Below are 17,717 nucleotides of genomic sequence, written 5' to 3' on the forward strand. Positions count from 1 at the left end.
CACCAGAAGGAAATAAAGGAGGGAAGAGATGTTCCTGGCTGCGGTCTGCTCCTAACACTCCCGCAGGACCCAGCGCTGAGCTCCAGGTGTTGTTTACCCCATGAGGGTCTATCGGGCACCAGGTGCTGCCTTCCTGCTCCTTCTGCTCCCTGCTTTCCGTGCCCATCCCTGAGGTGGCTCAGCACTCTCATCCAGGAAAGACCCATCTACCTCTCTGGTTCCCTTTCCCGCACAGCCCGCAGGTGGCTGGGAGTCACCCGAGAGCACCAGTGTTGGTGCTGTTTCCTTGTGTGGTTCAGTAAAGCAAAATCCTCATCCCCTGCATGGTGCTGTTGTTTGCCGTTCCTCCCAATTACTGCTGTTAGGATCCCAGCAAGGTTTCTCAGGCTTCCCTCCTGCAGGTTACACCTGATGACCTGTACATTTTTGAGATTTTTCTCTCATTCCCTGTATTTTCAGTAGCCGAAATTGTGCAGTGTGTGGTTTTCCCCTCTGAGTTGTTAATTCTTGGAGCTGTGAAGCCTGTGCCGATTGAACTCAAGTTCTGCTGTCATTTTGTAATAAGTTAATTCTTCATCAAGGGAGCAGGACTGCTCCTCCCCCCAAAGTGCCAGGAAAGCCGTCGTTAGTCTGCCACATCTTTCGTTAGCCTGAGCTGACCTTGGGTTAAAGTCTAACTCTGCAGGTATTTTATTAGCTGCCGTGCCGGCCAGCTGCGAGGAAGTGCTGCTGTGAGGTGCCAAGGGAGGTGGGCACCGGTTGCAGTCCCCTGCCAGGAACTGTGCCAGCCCTGCACTTGCGGTTTCGTTCCCGGGATGAAGTGGGCAGCGGGAGCCATGGAAGAGCTGCAGGAGCATCACCGCAGGCAGAGGTCAGCGCTGGGGCTGCTCACATCGCAGGCTCCTTGCCAGCCAGCCCTTGCGTTCAGCAGCAGTGGCTCTGTAGGATCCAGTGTTGCTCAGAGCTTCATGTCCTTGCTGTACAAACACAAAGAAATACAGTTTTATGGCAAAAAATACACCTCCTTCTATGCTTTTTCTTTTAGCAGATTTTTTTCTCCTGCCTCCTGAGATAGCCGAGTAGCAACGAATTTTGTGAAAATTGCTTTTCCCCCATTAATTGCATTCTCAAACCACTGCTCTTTCCCTAGAACAACCTAGTAAACCTTTTTTTTTTTTTTTTTTTTTTTTTAATTTGAGGAGTGCAATAGAGGATGTGGGGGGACAGGAGCAGCTTGATGCATTTAGGGGCACTTCCATTATTTTTTTTTTCTCTTTATTTTCATTCTGCTAGCAGAATCTGACCATAGAGCCTTCCTGATACCTTCCTTTACTGATGGAGAGTGCAAGTGGGCAGACTTAAATCTGTACCTGCTGCAGTTTAGATGGGCTGGTATGAAACTAGGGCATTTTTATTCAGGTTAACTTTTTAAAGGTGCTTGTGAATGTGGGGGATGATGAATCTAGAAAGACATCATCTCTCCTCTTTAGTGTCTGATCTGCCTAACCCCGCATGCAGTACGTGGTTACAAGTTTTCTTTTACTGGGTAGAAACAGTGCGACAGGGATGGATAACGTGTTTTCCACGCTTTTCACACGTACCCATCCTGCTGGTTTCATACATAATTTTACTCTAAGCTGACAAGGTTACATGCGCTCTCTATTAAGCAACATATGTTACTCTGTTCTCCAGAAAGGGCAATTTTAATACTCTGCCAGTAGAAATGTGTTGTGCAATGATGCATACACCAGCTGGCATTATTTTCCATCTACAGTTATTTAAATAGTGAACTCCACATAAAAGACAGATGTTGAAAATAAACTCCCACTAACCTGAGGTCAATGGCAAGGCTCTCGTGTTCTGATGAAATAGATGTTTCTTTCCTAATTGAGAGGATAAATATGTTGGGGTTTTTTTGTGTACAGTGTAAAATTAAGGGATAATCTTTATTCACTTCCTAGCTGGTTGGAATTTATGAGTGATCTAATACTTCTTTTTCAGTAGTGAGACCACCTTTACTTTTTTCCTTGAATAATTTTTTTTTTAAACTTTGGCATATCTCAAATGTCCATTTTCAACCTTTGCTTAAAAATTTTGGTAGAGTACTTAGAGCTTCAGTTGGAGACCAACTGGAGCTGTGCAAGTCCAGGAACAGACTGTATTTCCCTGAAGTAATTTCTTATCTGTCTGCTGAGACTGTCACATTGCTATGGCCAAGAATTAATATAATTAACCCAAACTTGTAGTATTATTATGGATATTTAAAGATCTAGAATTATGCCCAAGATGGGCAAACTACCTGGGTTGAAGGCCAAGAAAGCTCTTTGACCATTACACCATTTAGTTATAAGTAATACAGTGAAATGCTATGTGGTGTGAAACCAAACAGTATCATGGTGAAGTTGCACAAATCCTCTTTCCTTCCTTGATCCCAAGCTGGATAATTATTTCTGTATCATTTCTGTATTGAAAAGTAGGCTGGGGTTCAGCTCTCCAAACTGGAACCATCGGTAGCTGAGTTCCCTCGAGGGAGGGAAGTGTGCTTTGTCTCCTGAAGTGGTCACCTAGAATCAGAACATGGTACCCAGAGAGCGTGGGGTGAATTGCTGTCACCCAGCTCCCTGTACCCCATCATAGAGGCACTCCTGCTGCTGTGGCAGTGCGTAGCAAAGCTCCCCCATGAGCATCCCCGTCCCCTCCCAGCAGTGGAGCGGGTCCCATGCTGGTGGCTTTGAGAAACCCCACTTTTGCTTTGCCACGCACACGGTTTTGTATTGCCTCAGTGGGAAGCTCATTGGTGGCGATGGTGTGATTTTTAGCGCGTCTTTGGGGATGCAGGATATATTCCCAGCAAGGGTTGTATGGCATTGGTCCAACATCCATGGAAATGTGCAAGTTTTCTTCGCCTCTGGGTCAGCCAGTGCCCTCTGGTTTTGGATGCAGTGGCAGTTGCTGTGGCTGTAGAGGCCATCTCAGAGTCCCTTTGGTGGCTTTTTCAACCCCACTGGCACCTCTGTTCTCCTCCCAGAGACAGGGAAAGCTAAAACCCTAATGCTTCGCATCACTCTTAAGCTTTCTTTCTCCATTTCACAGCAGATGGGGGGATGTTGACAAATATAGGCAGAGCCAGCAGATATCTGTGCCCAGGGCAGACAGAGCTGTGGTGAAGAATAGCTCTAAGCCAGGGAGGTCCTGATCAGTCATACAGAGAGAGGTTTTCCATGGCTCCATTAAGTAAGCGGGCTTGCGGGGCAGGTGTTAGCGAGGGCAGGTCCTGTTGATGTGCAGCATGTTGGTGAGACCGTCTGAGGCATCCAGCAGTCTTCAGGAACAAGAAGCCCATACTGGCGTCTGTAGTTTGCTAATGGAAAGGATTTGCCATTGCTTTGGAGAAGCCCAAGGAGGTAGCATAGGGCCAGCTACAGCCAGGGTGCACACCGGGCACCCAGCCCAGTCCCGAGTACTGCCCTCGGGCTGGTGCCTCACCTGGTATCTTGGGCTGGCTGTTGCCGTCAGCCACAGCCTTCCCAGGAGCTGCAGGGACTCGCTGGGGCATGCAAGGACTTGTGTTGAGACATGAATTTCTTCTGCCCGGCAGAAGCATCCTGGCAAGGCAGGACACTGAGTGGAGCTGGTCATGGCAGCTGCTGTCACTGCTAATGTGAACTGCTGCACCATAAGCTGCCAGGTCTGAGCACAGATTCTGCCCTGCACAGTTTTGGGTTCATCCCTTACATTCTCTGTGGCTCAAGCCTCACTTAGAGGAACTGTGCAAACCCAGTGCTCCCTTAGACCCTAGGCAGAGATGCAGCTTGGCGTGAAATGCCTCTGGTCTGCTGAATTAATCGTGTGCAAATTGCATGCTGTGGCTGTAAGCAGGGGGGTAGCAGCACACGAATGGTGTGCCGGGCTCTGCAAAGCAGTATGTGCTCCCTCTCGGATTGGTCTTCTGGGTGCTTTTCCTCCCTTCTTGCACGTATTTTCCCAAACTCAAATTTCAAAACCCCTCAAAATTAGCAACGCATCTCCTGGCCTGTGGGATGTGGCGTGCCTGCCCTGCGTAGCCCAGGGATGCGAGAGGCGGCTCGGCTGAATGGCCATTTTATTGAATCCTCTTCCTCACTAATTTGTTATTAAATTATGTTTAGAGCTTCATTAGTACCCCAGTGGGCATGAGTTCATTAGCATTTTATTGGTTAGAGCTGCGCTTCATTGCATGGGAAACATATCCCAAAGAGCATCTGCGCGCATTGGAGTGACTGCGCTAACAAGCTCTGGTTGGGGCAGGATGTGCAATAGCTCTCTAATCGCAGGGCTCAGGCTTGCAAAGGAGCTTGGCTCTCGCCTTGGCGTCAGGATAAAGGCCTGGATTTATACAAGGGCTTAACAAACCTGGCCAGTCAGCCCTTCTGAGAATTTGACTTCTTTGCTCCTGGTGGTTCTTGCTGGAGTTTCGCCATGAGCTGTCAGCACGAGGGCACTTGGGCTTCAGCGTGGCAAAACGGCATTCCCCATGGCCCTCTGCCAGGCTTGGGTTGAGCCCGGGCAGAATCCTTTGCCTGCAGCCAGGGATTGCGGAAACCTCTCTGAGGAGCTCTGCATTGATCCTGTCCCTGAAACATATGCCGGGGCCGGGTAGCATCTTTGCTGAAATATCCTAGCCTGTCTGCATTGCTGTCTTGGGGCTGTTACTCACCCAAAAACCAGGCTAAAAATAGTCTCTCTAACCCTGAGATATTTTTGAGCGTTGCTGTCTCTTCCAATCCCACATTAATTAGCACTTGGAATGGCCCAGAACAGAAACCCCATGGCTCCAGCAGCTCAGAAATGCAACTTGATGTTTATAATCAATGATCGTTAGGACCAATAAATCAGGCTGCAGATTCACAAGGTGCCGTGCAGTTGCTCTGGGTGCTGCAGAGAGCATCCGGTTCAGCCTGTGGCTCCTGGAAAAATCGCATACAAAGCTTTGGAGGGTGCTGGGTTAATTAATCCAAGGTAGCCTGGCTGGAGCTCGCCTTTTCAGGGCTAAATCAAGACATTCTTTACTGTTAGGTACCAGATGCTGTGATCTCAGTCAGGACTGGTCTGGTGTCTTACCAAGGCACAGAAGGGGGGGGGCTCTTGGATGCAGGTTCACCTCTGCTTGTAATGACAGGGAAGGGGAATATGAGAGATGGGACTTGGAAACCCACCCTGGAGGGCTCTTTGGTGAGGGACTCTGGTGAGAGACCCTTCTCCATGAGGAATAAGCCTTGCAAGCAGCATATGGGTCTGTGCTGGGGATTTTGAGGCTGGCTGTAGCCATGGTGGGAGCCTGAGGTCTTCTTTCTCCAGCCCATCACCACGGCTTCAGCCCTGGAGTGGGTGAGCTTGCACAGCTTGCCTGGTCTGTGCACTGAGGAGGGCAGAGCTATGTTCTCCCCCCCATACCCCACTGTTTTCTGAATCATCTGTGTCTCGTGTCCCCATTGGTGACTTTAAAATGGCTTTGAGGAATTGTACTTTCAAGTCTTTTGTCATTTGATTGCAGGTCGGGGCCAGCAGCTTTTCCTGCCTGCTGGCTCTCGCTGCCAAAGTTAATACCTCATGCAGTGTTGGAAATGTCACATTACGGCTCGGCGCGGACTGGAGGCAGGGCTTTGCATCGGGGCACCTGCCCTGTGCTCCCTCTGCAGAGAGACTGGTGAAATAATGAGAGGATTAATTAAATTCCTCTTCCTCTGCCATGTGAGGTGCAGGATGCGGGGCTTTTCTGCCACCCGGTGGGCGCAGAGGGTCTGTCCCCATGGCACCCTGTGTGGGGACCAGCACACCGGGTGTCCGATGTGGGTGCACCCATGGTAGACCGGTTACGGGACTCCTTAAAAGCTACAGAGCAGAGGAGGTTCCTCAGCCTAAATGGCTCATCTAGCCTCTTCCCCCGCCAGCCCCCTCCCTGCTTATAAGACTCTAAATGCAAAAGTGTCTGGATTTGGGGGGATCTCATTCCCTCCCCAGGCCAGACCAGAGCTTTGTGTTCACTCACTGATCTTTGGAAGTTTCTGTTGGGGTTTTTTTCCTGTCCAGTGACTTCTAATTGAAGTGGGTAATTACATTATCCCATCTCCCCTGGAGAGGTTCACAGAGTCCTCAGCAATCATCTTCAGTTTTTTACTGAGCCCCAGAAAAACCCTACTCAAAATGCCATTTCTCTTACTGGAGCACAGCAGTGGCCACAAGCTATCAGGGCAAACCTATCTGGGCTGCAGAGCCCGGGGGGGGCTGGCAGGGCTGGGGAGGTGGCAGGGAGGTATGGCCCTTCGGAGGGGCAGAGTGGGTGCCTTTGAAACATAAGTTAACATTTCCAGCAGCAACCCCATTTCCTGGGCTGAGCAAAGCATTATCCACATCCAGAGGCTAGATTGCTTTGAGGTGTGCTCCTCCGGATGCTGGGCGTGGGGACACTGCGGGGCGAAAAGGCCCCCTGTTCTGTCCTAACATGGATGCGTAGGCTGATGTGGGCATGTGCTCAGGGAGACATATGGGGTCGGGGAAACCTTTCCCTATCCCTCTCACCCCTTCCCACTGGAGTCTCTTCAGCCCTCCCCGGGACATTCCTGGCGCAGGAAGGCTAATTGAGGTGTTTTCTTCCATCCCCGGCAGTATGAGTTTAAAGCCAAGAATATAAAGAAAAAGAAAGTGAGTCTCATCGTGTCAGTGGACGGCGTGAAGGTCATTCTGAAGAAGAAGAAGAAGGTAGGCAGCCCTGGTCCCTGCGGCAGCAGTGCCTTGGCAGTAGGAGCCCTCCCCTCTCGGTGCTGGGACCTGCAGCATCCGTGAATTTATGAGAAACTCCGGTGGGCTGGGAGAGGGAGGGATAGGCTGGGATCAGCCACAGAGGAGCCATGTTCCTGCAGGATGGCTGAGCCAGCCCTGATGCAGGTGTAGAAGGGGCTTGGGGAAGCGGGAGGTGACGTGGGACATCGCTGGTCACCAGCAGGACTCGACCCTCGGTGATGGGTTGCAGGGGAGCAGCAGCAGAGCTGGGACAAGAGCTTCCCAGGGTCTGTCCCTGGACTGTCTCTGCCCTGTCCTTGATCTCAAGGACAGCGTCTGACGTACTCATTTTCAGCTTCTTTCATTGCAGAAAAAAGAATGGGCCTGGGATGAGAACAAAATGCTCGTCATGCACGATCCCATCTACAGGTAAGCCTGCCCACTGAGGGGACGGAGGCTTGGGTGGTTCTGCCATGCCGTTTACCCCATGCTGCACTGGCACCGTGCTCGAGGCTGACCATGGAGACCTGCCACCATCCCCACAGAGGGCAGCTCCCCTCGCTTGCTGTGCTCTCCAAAAGTCCCCAGCTCTCCTCCTCCATCTCATGGGCAAAAGCTAAGAGCATGGGGCATCTGTGTCCCAGGGAAGCCGAATGGGAGCAAGAAAGAGTCCCAGCCGTGCCAGGGAGGGGACGGCAGGCACCCGAATGAGGAGGCCAGCTCTCTGAGCAGGCAAGATTTGAAGACTGAGGTTTGCTGTGCTCAGTCCCTTGAGGACTCCTGGGCCACTGGCTCTGCCCCTGGGGGCTGAGCAGAGAAAGCCCCATGCTGCATTCACAAAATGCTTGCTGCTGCTGAGTCAGCAGGCTATTTTTCCCAGCTGAGGCAAAACCACTGCCAAAAAAATTTCTGATGGTCTTTAGCAGGGATGTGCTGCAGAGGCTGGGCATCTGCCAGCACCTTTGGCCCTGGGAAGTGCTGGGGGTGGCCTCGGCAGTCTCCTGGGCATGTGGGTAATATATATGTTGATATCCTCCCTTCCTTTCTGTCCTTGCAGGATATTCTATGTGTCCCATGACTCCCAGGACCTAAAGATCTTCAGCTATATTGCCAGGGATGGGTCTAGCAATGTCTTCAGGTGCAATGTCTTCAAATCCAAGAAGAAGGTAAAGATGCTGGGATGTGTGTTGCGCTGTCGTGGGGCCTCAGTGGGGCAGCTGGGGCAGGACCCTGTGGCACTGTGCTGCAGCTGGCGGCCCAGTGATCTGAGCTCTAGTGCCTCAGTCCCTGTGGCAGCATACAGAGAACCCCGAGAGCTGTGCCGGGCTGGGGATGTCACCAGGCAGGGGCAGCCCAGTTGAGGTAACATTCCTCGTCTCCTCTCCTTGCCTGCCGCAGACCCAAGCCATGCGCATCGTCCGGACGGTGGGGCAGGCGTTCGAGGTCTGCCACAAGCTGAGCCTGCAGCACACCCAGCAAAACGCAGACGGGCAGGAGGACGGAGACAGTGAGAGGAACGGGGATGACCTGGACATCCCAGGTACTGTGCAAGGGCAGAGGCGGGGGTGGTGTTGGGGTCATCGAGCCTGGCAGACGCGGTCTGCAGTCACCAGCTTCCCATATGGCTCCTTGCTGGCTGACACCTGTGGGGAATGGATTTGCACAGCAATCTGGCCTGCAGCGCGTCGAGCTCAAGTTGGAATCTTGCCCAGCAAGGGGCCTTTGCTAGGTGTTAACCATCATCCTCGCAGAACATCTCCCCTTGCTGGGAGCCCATTAGCAGTGCCCGGGACTCTGCTGGGTGCCTAACTACTCTCCGTGCTTGGCTGCACACCCTGCGAACATTTCCTCGCTGCTTCCACAGAAGAGGCCCCTAAGCACAGACCTTCCCCGCATCCCGAGGTGCTCGCGGGGCTGCGTCTGGCTCTCTGCAATTCCCTGCATGTACAAAGCCACATTTGGGGTCTTGCATCAAGCTCCTAGGGCTGCAGGCAGCCCTGCAGAACCCCCCTCCCTCCTCAGCCCCATGGGCGAAGGGTGCAGGGATGCGTGCTCGTGGCTGGGGGGCTGCTGGTCCAGCCCCATCAGTCCAGGCTCTGTGGAGCCCTGGGGAACTGCCATGCTCCTTGGTGCCGGTGGCTGCACTGGAGGGGTGGCGGATGTTCTGCAAGAGCTTGGTCAAACACCTCCAGTGCTCATTGGGATGCTGGCGGGTCCTGACGCCCACCTGTGTGTGGATTGCCTGCCCTGCCCTGCAGCCCTGTGCTGGGTGCTAGATCCCTCCCCCATCCCAACAGGAGCAGCCTGGGCTGTGCAGCCAGTGCTGTCGCGATGACCTAATCATTGGGCTTTCCTGGACTGGTCATTGTTTGGTTTTCCTCCACACAATGTCCCAGCCACGATATGCAGTTCCCTGGGGATTTCTGAACATCCGTTTGGTGTTGTTTCCCCCACCCCATAATCTCTTGTTTACCTTTCTTTAGCTTTCTCTGTGTCTTCTGTTCTTGATGGCCCATTTGTCCCACGTGAGGGGTTTTGGCCGCTGTTCCCCCACATTTGGCATGCTGAGGGTGGGTGTCTTTTTGGCTGCAAGCCCCATCCCAAGCAGCAGCAGGAACCACAGCCATGTCGCTCTGTACCTGCTTCCCCCCGAGAGCTGGAGAGTGGGTGGCATGGGGATGGTGGGGACCCACCAGTGGGCATCGCTCATCATACCATGGGCACGCCGTAGCAAGCTCCCACTCCAAGCGAGCTGTGCTCTGCTCTTACACCACTCCCGCAGCCTGCCGCCTCGCCAGCACGGAGAGGGCGGCTACCTCTGCCGAGGAGACAGACATCGATGCCGTGGAGCTGCCGCTGCCTGGAGCCGACATCCTCGACTTCAGCCGTGGGGTGACTGACCTCGACGCTGTGGGCAAGGAGGCGAGTGCCTATGCTGACGCCAAGGTGTGTGGGTCCCTGCCCTTAATTCTCAGAGCACGGCACAGCCCTGGCCCCGCAGCTCTGATGAACATCCCTGGGGGCCTGGGGATCAGGAGGGATTGTGCAGCATTCCCCATCTCCCGGATCAAAGCCATCTGCCACTGCAGGGCTGCCCTTTGGCTCGGGGCCCAGGGCGCTCCCAGAGAGTGCCGTGCCGAGGCTCAGCTATGTGCAGCCACACGGAAAGCGTCTGGGGCAGAGCTGATAGGGATTTTTTTCCACCAAAAAAAAAAAGACTTTTTGATACAGTAGAAATTCCCATGGGAAGCGTCAGCCTTTTTGGGAATTTTCTACATAAGTATTTGGGCTTTTGTCAAAACTGAAAAAATGCTGTCTTCAAAGTTTTTAAGCACCCCCAGCAAACTGCGTTTGCTTTGAATGCAGCACCTTATTTCCCTGGTTATTTGGGGAGGGGGGCTGCTCTGTGCTGCAGCCCATGTGGCCCTGGCGGCTCTCTGTGGCAAGTGGCACAAGATCACGCTTTCGACATTGGTGTTTTGCAGGGCCGCCTCCACCCTGAAGATATCCTGACAGCATCGCCCAAGATGCTGCTGCCCTCCTCTGCCCAGCTGCCTGACCTGGGAACACCCCTTTCTGCCCACCACCAAATGCAGCTTCTCCAGCAGCTCCTGCAGCAGCAGCAGCAGCAGACGCAAGTTGCTGTGGCACAGGTTGTCCCCTCCGCTCTTTCCTGGGGGCAGTGGCAGGGCTGGGGTGCGCTACTGAATCCCTTGGTGACAGAGCATCCCCTGCCTGGGGCGGGACAGGGGTGGGTGGGGACCTGACTGAGCCGGGGTAGACCCTGACACCAGAGCATGGGAGCAGGCTGGGTAGTGTCCCCTCTCTTTCCGCAGCACATCCTGCTCTATTACGCTTTTCCAGCATGGCACGCTGTGCCCTTGCTCCCAGTGATGGCTGCGTTAAGCCCAGATGGATTAGCATAAGGTCTGCATGCCACCAGCTTTCTTCGTCCCTTGGCCCCTGTGTACTTGCAAATGCCTGGCCTCAGCATTAGACCCTGCCAACTCATTCTCCATGGCAAGTATTTCTCATTTAAGCAGCTCTGGCCACTTTATCCAACTCATGACCTTAGCTTTACTTGTTCCCTGACCCCTCACAGAGCTCTCTGCAATTGCTTGACTTTCTTCCTGAGCGATTCCTTTCTTTCTTTCGCCTGAGTGATTGGCTCCAGCAGGCTTTCTGTACTTTCCTGTGGCTTTCCTCTTCTCGCATCAGAAAATCAGTATTGGTCCTTCTGGCCAAGCTGTTGCCCCAAGCGCCTTCTGGGGTCACAGGCTTGGCCAGTTGCTTTCCTGTCTGGAAGAGGGACCTGCATCCTCAGGAGATCCTTTATGTCTGCCCAAGTGTTGCTACAGCCAAAGCTTGACAGGCAAAGCCGGGTCTCTCTGTGGTAGGGACTGCTCATCTTCAGTAGTTACCACTCTTTGTGTACCTGCAGAGCCTTGCAGTGGTGATTTTTTTTCTTCCTACTTCCAGATAAAAAAAAATCTGAAATAGTGTAACACCATTTCTTGGCTGGCTCCTGGGACGGCAGCCTGTGGCCTCATCCCTGTCTCTACAAGGGCTGACGCCTTGCTCTGGACTCCTGCCCACCCCAGGATGGTTCTTGTCCCAGGAGCTGTCACTTAGCTCTCTAATCCCCTCAGTGTGCGCTGTGGTGATTTCGTATCATTGTGATTTATTCATGAAAAAGCTGGGCCCTATCACGTCAAATGCCCTTCAGATGACTGAATGCATTACATCACACCTCTGTCAATGGCACTTGTTACCTTCTCTCAGAAAGTACCGAGTCAGTTTGTTTCTGAACATGTGGTGGTGGGCACAGACTGAATGCTTTACTAACAAAGCTCGGAGATCCCCTGTGCCGTCCAGGATGTGTGCTGGGTCTATAGCCACTGTGACCATCCTGTAATTATCTCAGCCTGTAATTACTTGGCTGAGGTTGAAAGGCCGTTTAGTTCCTTGATTGACCAGAGACTCGCTTTTACAAGGTGTTTCCAGATGCCTGTGAAAGTTCCTTCTCTTGGATTAAGGCCAGGAGTCCCTCCTCGGTCTTGTCCCCAAGGGGCTGGTGGCACAAGCCACTGCCCCTTTGCGAGACATGATGTTTCGGCTCTGCTCGCATCTTCTCCTGGCATCACCTGAGCATCAGCTGGGCCCTGCTGCAGGCGCCTGGGATGGAGACAGCTGCTGTCTGCAAGGAAGGATGACTTCCAAGCTGACACTCCCAGCACGGAGCTTTGGCACCTGCTTAGTGTTTAACTGCGATTCCACCTCTGCAAGCTCAGCTCAGGGCCTCCGCTTCACCCACCAGTGCTCAGCAGAGGGTCCCAGTCCCACCGTGCTGCTGTGCCCCACTGTCTAACTGCTGGCAGCAGGAGGGAGGTGACTGTGGCCCCCACAGCAGTGGCGTGAGGTGTCTCGCCTGGCTGGGGACATGCAGGCAAACCAAAAGGGCTCTGTGCTGCCTGCTCAGAGGGTAAGGTATTGCATTCCCTTCCCCTTGGTGTGGCTTCATGTCCCAGCCCCTTCCCTGGCCTCCTGCCAGCCCCCGAGCTCACTGTGCTTCAGCTCTGCCCCACCAAGGGCACTGCCTTGCTGGCTGCGTCCAGGCAGCACAGGACAAAGCAGGCAGCACTTGCCTGTCAGCAGCCCCAGTGCTGCCTCCTGGTACCCATCCAGGAGGGCAGGTAGCCCCCAGCTGTGCTGCTTTGGGGGCCCTGCAGCTGCAGCAGCAGTTCGCAGCTCTGGCAGACTACAGAGAGCTCTTCCACAAGGTCACTTTTTCTAGGCCAAGATAAAACTGCCATTTTTTGTTCTTGTTTTTCAGTTTTGTTTTTCTAGTGTGGGGTTCTTTTTGGTTTGGTTTTGGTTTGGTTTTTTGTTTGTTTCAGGGTTGAGGGTTTTTTTTGCATTAAATCCATGCTTTCCTGGTTCCCCATGAACCTGGCTCCATCCTTGCTGGAGAGAGGAGTGCTTGTAGGAGCTGTGGGTGGGTGGCAGGAGGGGATGCTGAGCTGGTGTGGCTCCCGATGGCTCCTCCACACTGCTGTCCCCTTGTCCGGAGTGCACTTCTGGGGCTCTCTGTGCTCGAGCTCAGAACAGAGAGCTGCTCCCGCAGCCCCTGGGCAAGGGCTCCTGGCTGGTCTAGCCCAGCAGCATCCCACCCTCCCTGCGACATGGAGCTGGTGATATATAGGTGCTTGCATATCGGTAGCTATGCAAAATTCAATGGAATTCTTATCCGTGGACTCCCACCAGCTAATGTCCAGGCATTGCTTCCCAGGGCCAGAATGAGCAGCCAGCTTGTGTCCCCAGAGCCACCATTGTCTTGTCAGTGCTCTGCCATCTGTATTGCTCCAGGTGTGTCGTGCCTGTCACAGCTGGAGCTGCCTGTAGCTCTGGGGCAGCTCTGATGCTCCAGCCCCTGCTAGCAACAGACGCTGCTGGCAGGACCCTGCCTTGTGCAAAACACTGTGTCTGGGAAACCTGCCTGGAAAGACAGCTCAGCCAGGACTGGCTTGTGGCACATGGCTGCACCCTTGTGCACCCAGCAGCACCATATAGTTGGTTGAGCGTGTCTTCTCTTTTGCATCTGTCTGGCTTTGTCCTGGGCTGCCCTTTCCTTATGTGTTTGTGGCACACATCTATGACCAACAGTTCGGTCAACGCTGCCTCCCTTTGCCTAGGGCTTTTCCATCAGAGAAGCCAGGGCACCATATGCTGGATTTGGTGAGCATGCCCTGGTGTGACACTGCTGCCTGCCCCCTCTCTCCCCATTACGTTTGCGGGTGCCTGCAGGGAACACCTTCTTCATCAAATCATTTGGTGGGATGCTTGTGAGCCCTGGTAGAGAAGCAGGAATGGCCGGAGTTGAACCTCTCAGCCCTCGAGCAGCATCTTCCACACTCACTCACTCTTCTCCTGTCACACAGGTTCACTTGCTGAAGGACCAGCTGGCCGCAGAGGCAGCAGCGCGGCTGGAGGCCCAGGCTCGCGTGCACCAGCTCCTGCTCCAGAACAAGGACTTGCTGCAGCACATCTCACTCCTGGTCAAACAAGTGCAGGAGCTGGAGCTGAAGCTGGCAGGAAACAACACCAGTAAGTGATCCTGCCCCTTCCTCTCCCCTTGCAGCTAGCTAGTCTGTGGAGGACATGAGTGTGGGTGTTTCTCTTGGGGTTTTTTGTGCATTTCCAGTGGTTTTGTGTAGGGGAATATTAGTGCCCTTCTGGCCTGGCTTGTGTGTGCAGCAAGGTGCTTGCATGCAGCGTGGGAAGGGGCATGGGGAGGGCTGTATGGGCAGGTAGTCACATACATCCATCTGCTATGTGTCCGCTTTCCCCAGTGGCTGCATGGTCTAGGCTAACTCCTTACCTGCTCAAGAGCCCCTCCTTGACCTTCCTCTCCAGCAGATGTGGCCGTCAGCTCCCTGCAGGAGCTGGGCTGGGAGTGAGATAACTTTTTATCCTGCAAAACTGGCGCTTTGCTGGCCAGCAGTAGCTCCTGTCACCAGTAGCATGAAGTGATCCCCTCTAAATGCTGGTGGTGGGGAGGTTGGCCCCAGACCATCCTCCTCTGGCCAGTCTTCAGCCATCTGTGGTGGACGGGGATCTCCCAGGTGAGCCAGGGTGGCACTGCCTGCCTCTCAGACATGCCCTTCTCTTGCAGCAGGCTCCCAGGACAGTCTGCTGGAGATCACCTTCCGCTCCAATGTCCTCCCCGTCCTCTGCGACCCGACCACCCCACAGCCCGAGGACACCCACCCACCGCCGCTGGGCCCTGGCTCGGGCTTCCCCAGTGCCCTGGGCAGCCCCATAGGTAGGAACGACTGTCTGGTGAAGCTGGAGTGCTACCGCTTTCTGCCGGGCTCGGGGACGCCTGCCCCGGAGCCAGCACTGGGCAGCCTGGAGCTCATCAAATTCCGCGAGTCGGGTATCGCTTCCGAGTACGAGTCCAACACGGACGAGAGCGAGGAGCGCGACTCCTGGTCCCAGGAGGAACCGCTGCGCCTGCTCCATGTCCAGCCCAGGCAGGACCTGGGTGACAGCTTGGAGGATGAGATCGCGGTGTAGGGGTCTGCAGGAGGTGGTGCGGAGCAGTGGGGACCCGCGGGAGCTGGGGTGGACCTGGACCATAGCCTCCTGTCGCTGGCAGGGACGGGACAGCCCGGAGGGAGAGGGTGTGGAAGGCGGAGCACAAGGCTTCCAGCACACGGCTGGGAGGTGTGTGGAGGTGAGGATGGAGCCATGCTGAGGGGGTGCGCCGGGCATGCTGTGCTCCAGCATGCATGGGCTTGTGTGCTGAGCTGGAGCATCCCTGCTTTGCATTGCACAGAGAGCTGACAGCTGGTTGTGCTATCCCCTGGTCCCCATCCCCCTGCAAGCTGTGTTTCGAGGTCAGGCAGAAGCAAAGGACCTCTCTGGATGCTGCCAGAGCAGCCAGCGCTGCTGGCGCTGCTGAAGGCGGAGAGCAGTAAAGCAAATGAAGGTTTTTGCTGGGGGAATGAGAGAGCAGGCATGGGGCAGTGAGCGGAGATGAGAGGGATGGAGGAGGCAGGGCTGGGGCAGTGAGTAGGGACAGAGTGGCTGGCAGGGGGTCTGGCGCTCTGCATGGTGGAGATGGTGGGAGATGTGGCCAGGGCTGTGGTAGCGGGGTGGTTAGGGGTGGTGACAATGCAATGTCGGCATGGGTGTGCAAGAGGGGAGGCAGCGGGGGACAGTGGGGATGAGCCTGGGAAGGAGCTGAAGGGGTGAGACAAGGTTGCACAGGGTGGCCAGGCGCAGGCAGCTCCTGGCAAGGTGGTTGGTATTTGTGGCACTTCCAGGGCAGAGTTTGTCCCTGCCTGAGGCAGATGGAGGGTGTGCAGGCACTGCCTGCTCCTCTCCCAGGCTGCAGTGTGGAGAGGAAAGCATGGCTTGACGTGGAGCAGGGAGCCAGGGCATGCAGCACTGGGAAGTGGAGTGTCCTTCCCCTCATTGTCCAGTCCTTGGACTCCTTGGCATGGCTTCCAGGTTTCAAAGCCTTTCTGGTGCTCTCAAGTCATGTTTTCAGGCGCTTTCATGCACCCCCCGTCACCACAACTCCCTGCTTTGCTTTATAGACAAACCCTACCATTTCCAAGCAGTCATTTGCCCCTGGACCAGGGCTTGGGGAGTGAAGTGCTGTCATCAGCCATGTGCAGGGATGGCCACGCTTGCCGCCCTCGATGGGGAGCGAACTGCTGGTGTCTGCAGGTGGGCTCCTTCACGTCTCTGGTTTGCAGCCTCCAGAAAAGTGCATCCAAGATCTCAGGATCCCCCACCAGACCCTGAGACGCCCATGGCTGAGCTATCTGTGTGGGCCTCTAAGGGATCCAGAGCTTGTCTTTTTTCTGCAAGCACATTTATCAGCTGCCTGTTGTTGCAGCCTCTAAGAGGCCACAGCTGAAGGGGTGTGAGCCAGAGTCATGATGTCCCCCCTGCTTCCGTGGAAACACTGGGGGGATTGGCACAGTTGTCCTCCTCCCTGTCCACCTCCCTATCCTGCTTCTGCTTCACTTTGTTGCTTCCCTGCTGCTCTCACCTTCACCAGCTCTGTTTCTGCTAGATCTGCCTGCACCTAACCCCTAGTGGAGCATCTCCCGGGCATAAGCTCTTGCTCTTCTCCAGGGCTTAGCCCTGCTGCTGAGGAAGGTCCATAGCTTCTTTCTGCCCCTGTCCCCTTGGACCTGAGGGCTGCTGAGGACAGAGGTGTGGGTGAGACCCCCAGAGTCGGTATGAGCTGTGCTATGCACCCTCTGCCACAGGAGGAAGCTGGATGCTGTGAAGAGCTGGAGAGTTCTAGTGGGAAGGAAGGCCATGTTTGAGTGTCGCCAGCAGTGGCCTGCTGTCCAGGGGAGCCCCTACACCAGGCAAAGTGGGAGCAGGTGCTGGTTGGGACCCGGCTACTCCTGTCCTCTGGCCACCAATATGTCCATATAGGTCCCATACTGCTCTGGGCACAGCCGTGTGCAAGCTCTTCTACTGGGAGAGGCCCTGACATCCCACTGCCAGCTCACAGCAGTTGGAGGTGAGGGCACGGGGTGGGGGGCTTGTGCTTCCAGGAGGGAGAGATGGGGATGGCAGCATGTGCAGGACATGGCACAGGCAGGGTAAGGATGCGTGTGTGAGCTCAGAGAGGGATTTCCATGTAGGCAGACAGATCGTGCAGGAGAGGGGACGGCAGGAGCTTGGCCATACGCACAGAGCAGAGGAAGGGAGAGCCCAGGAGGAGCAGCAGCAGGCAAGGAGGTCTCCTCCAAGCTGGGCTGCCTCAGAAAGCAGGCAGGGCTGAGCCATCTCCCCATGCCATCACTCCTGCCTGTCCCTGCTGCACACGCACAGCCCAGGCAGTGCCCAGTCACAAGCTGTGGGAACCAGCTGCAGGCTCAGGCTGCTGCCCAGCACTCTGCCCACAGGGGATCGTGGTGGGTGCCCTGTGGGCTTGAGGGGTGCTGCTGGAGCCAGGTGGGACCCTGCCAGTGTCCTGCCACACTGCAGGTGTATATGTGTAAATGATCGTCCTCCTACCTCAGCGCTGCCTCCAAGATGCCTCTCTGGCCTCTCACTTTTGTTATGGACCTTGACTGGGGTTTTATAGCGATAGTTTTTGTCTTTTCTTTTCCTACAACTGTCGTGTTACTAACTGTTGACTCAGTCTATCTGGGAAACCAATCTGTCAATGTAAGTGCACTTAACCGTTGGGTGTTGTCATTACTCGACTGGCTTTTGCTAAATAAATCTTTCTATTTCTCAAGGCTCTCTGTTGTCTCTTCCTTCTCGCTGACTCTCTTTCTCTACTTCTCTCCCCCTCCGTGCTGGGAGCCAGCACTGATGGTGGCATCCCTTGGCCTTGCACAGACCCCCTCCAACCTAAGCATCCTCCCCTGCAGGACCCTTGCTTGTGGTGCCAGCCACAGGCTCCCTGTGAGAGCGAG

General features: G+C 54.8%; 1 protein-coding gene across 9 annotated transcripts in view; it reads left to right on the forward strand.

The window, feature by feature from the left end:
* Positions 1-17,717, forward strand: part of NOS1AP (nitric oxide synthase 1 adaptor protein) — a 68,093-nt gene that overhangs the window by 45,053 nt on the left and 5,323 nt on the right. For 2 of the 9 annotated variants that reach the window (XM_074597431.1, XM_074597427.1), the window contains 8 exons: positions 6,646-6,738; positions 7,115-7,188; positions 7,817-7,925; positions 8,158-8,299; positions 9,542-9,705; positions 10,245-10,412; positions 13,698-13,863; positions 14,432-14,581. In XM_074597431.1, the coding sequence (XP_074453532.1) occupies positions 6,646-6,738; positions 7,115-7,188; positions 7,817-7,925; positions 8,158-8,299; positions 9,542-9,705; positions 10,245-10,412; positions 13,698-13,863; positions 14,432-14,581 (1,066 nt within the window). Of the gene's footprint in view, positions 1-6,645; positions 6,739-7,114; positions 7,189-7,816; positions 7,926-8,157; positions 8,300-9,541; positions 9,706-10,244; positions 10,413-13,697; positions 13,864-14,431; positions 17,542-17,717 lie in introns of those variants that run through there. The other 7 variants (XM_074597435.1, XM_074597428.1, XM_074597433.1 and 4 more) reach the window with 7 other exon arrangements.

This window comes from Larus michahellis, chromosome 8 (assembly GCF_964199755.1).
Source record: "Larus michahellis chromosome 8, bLarMic1.1, whole genome shotgun sequence".
NCBI lineage: Eukaryota > Metazoa > Chordata > Aves > Charadriiformes > Laridae > Larus > Larus michahellis.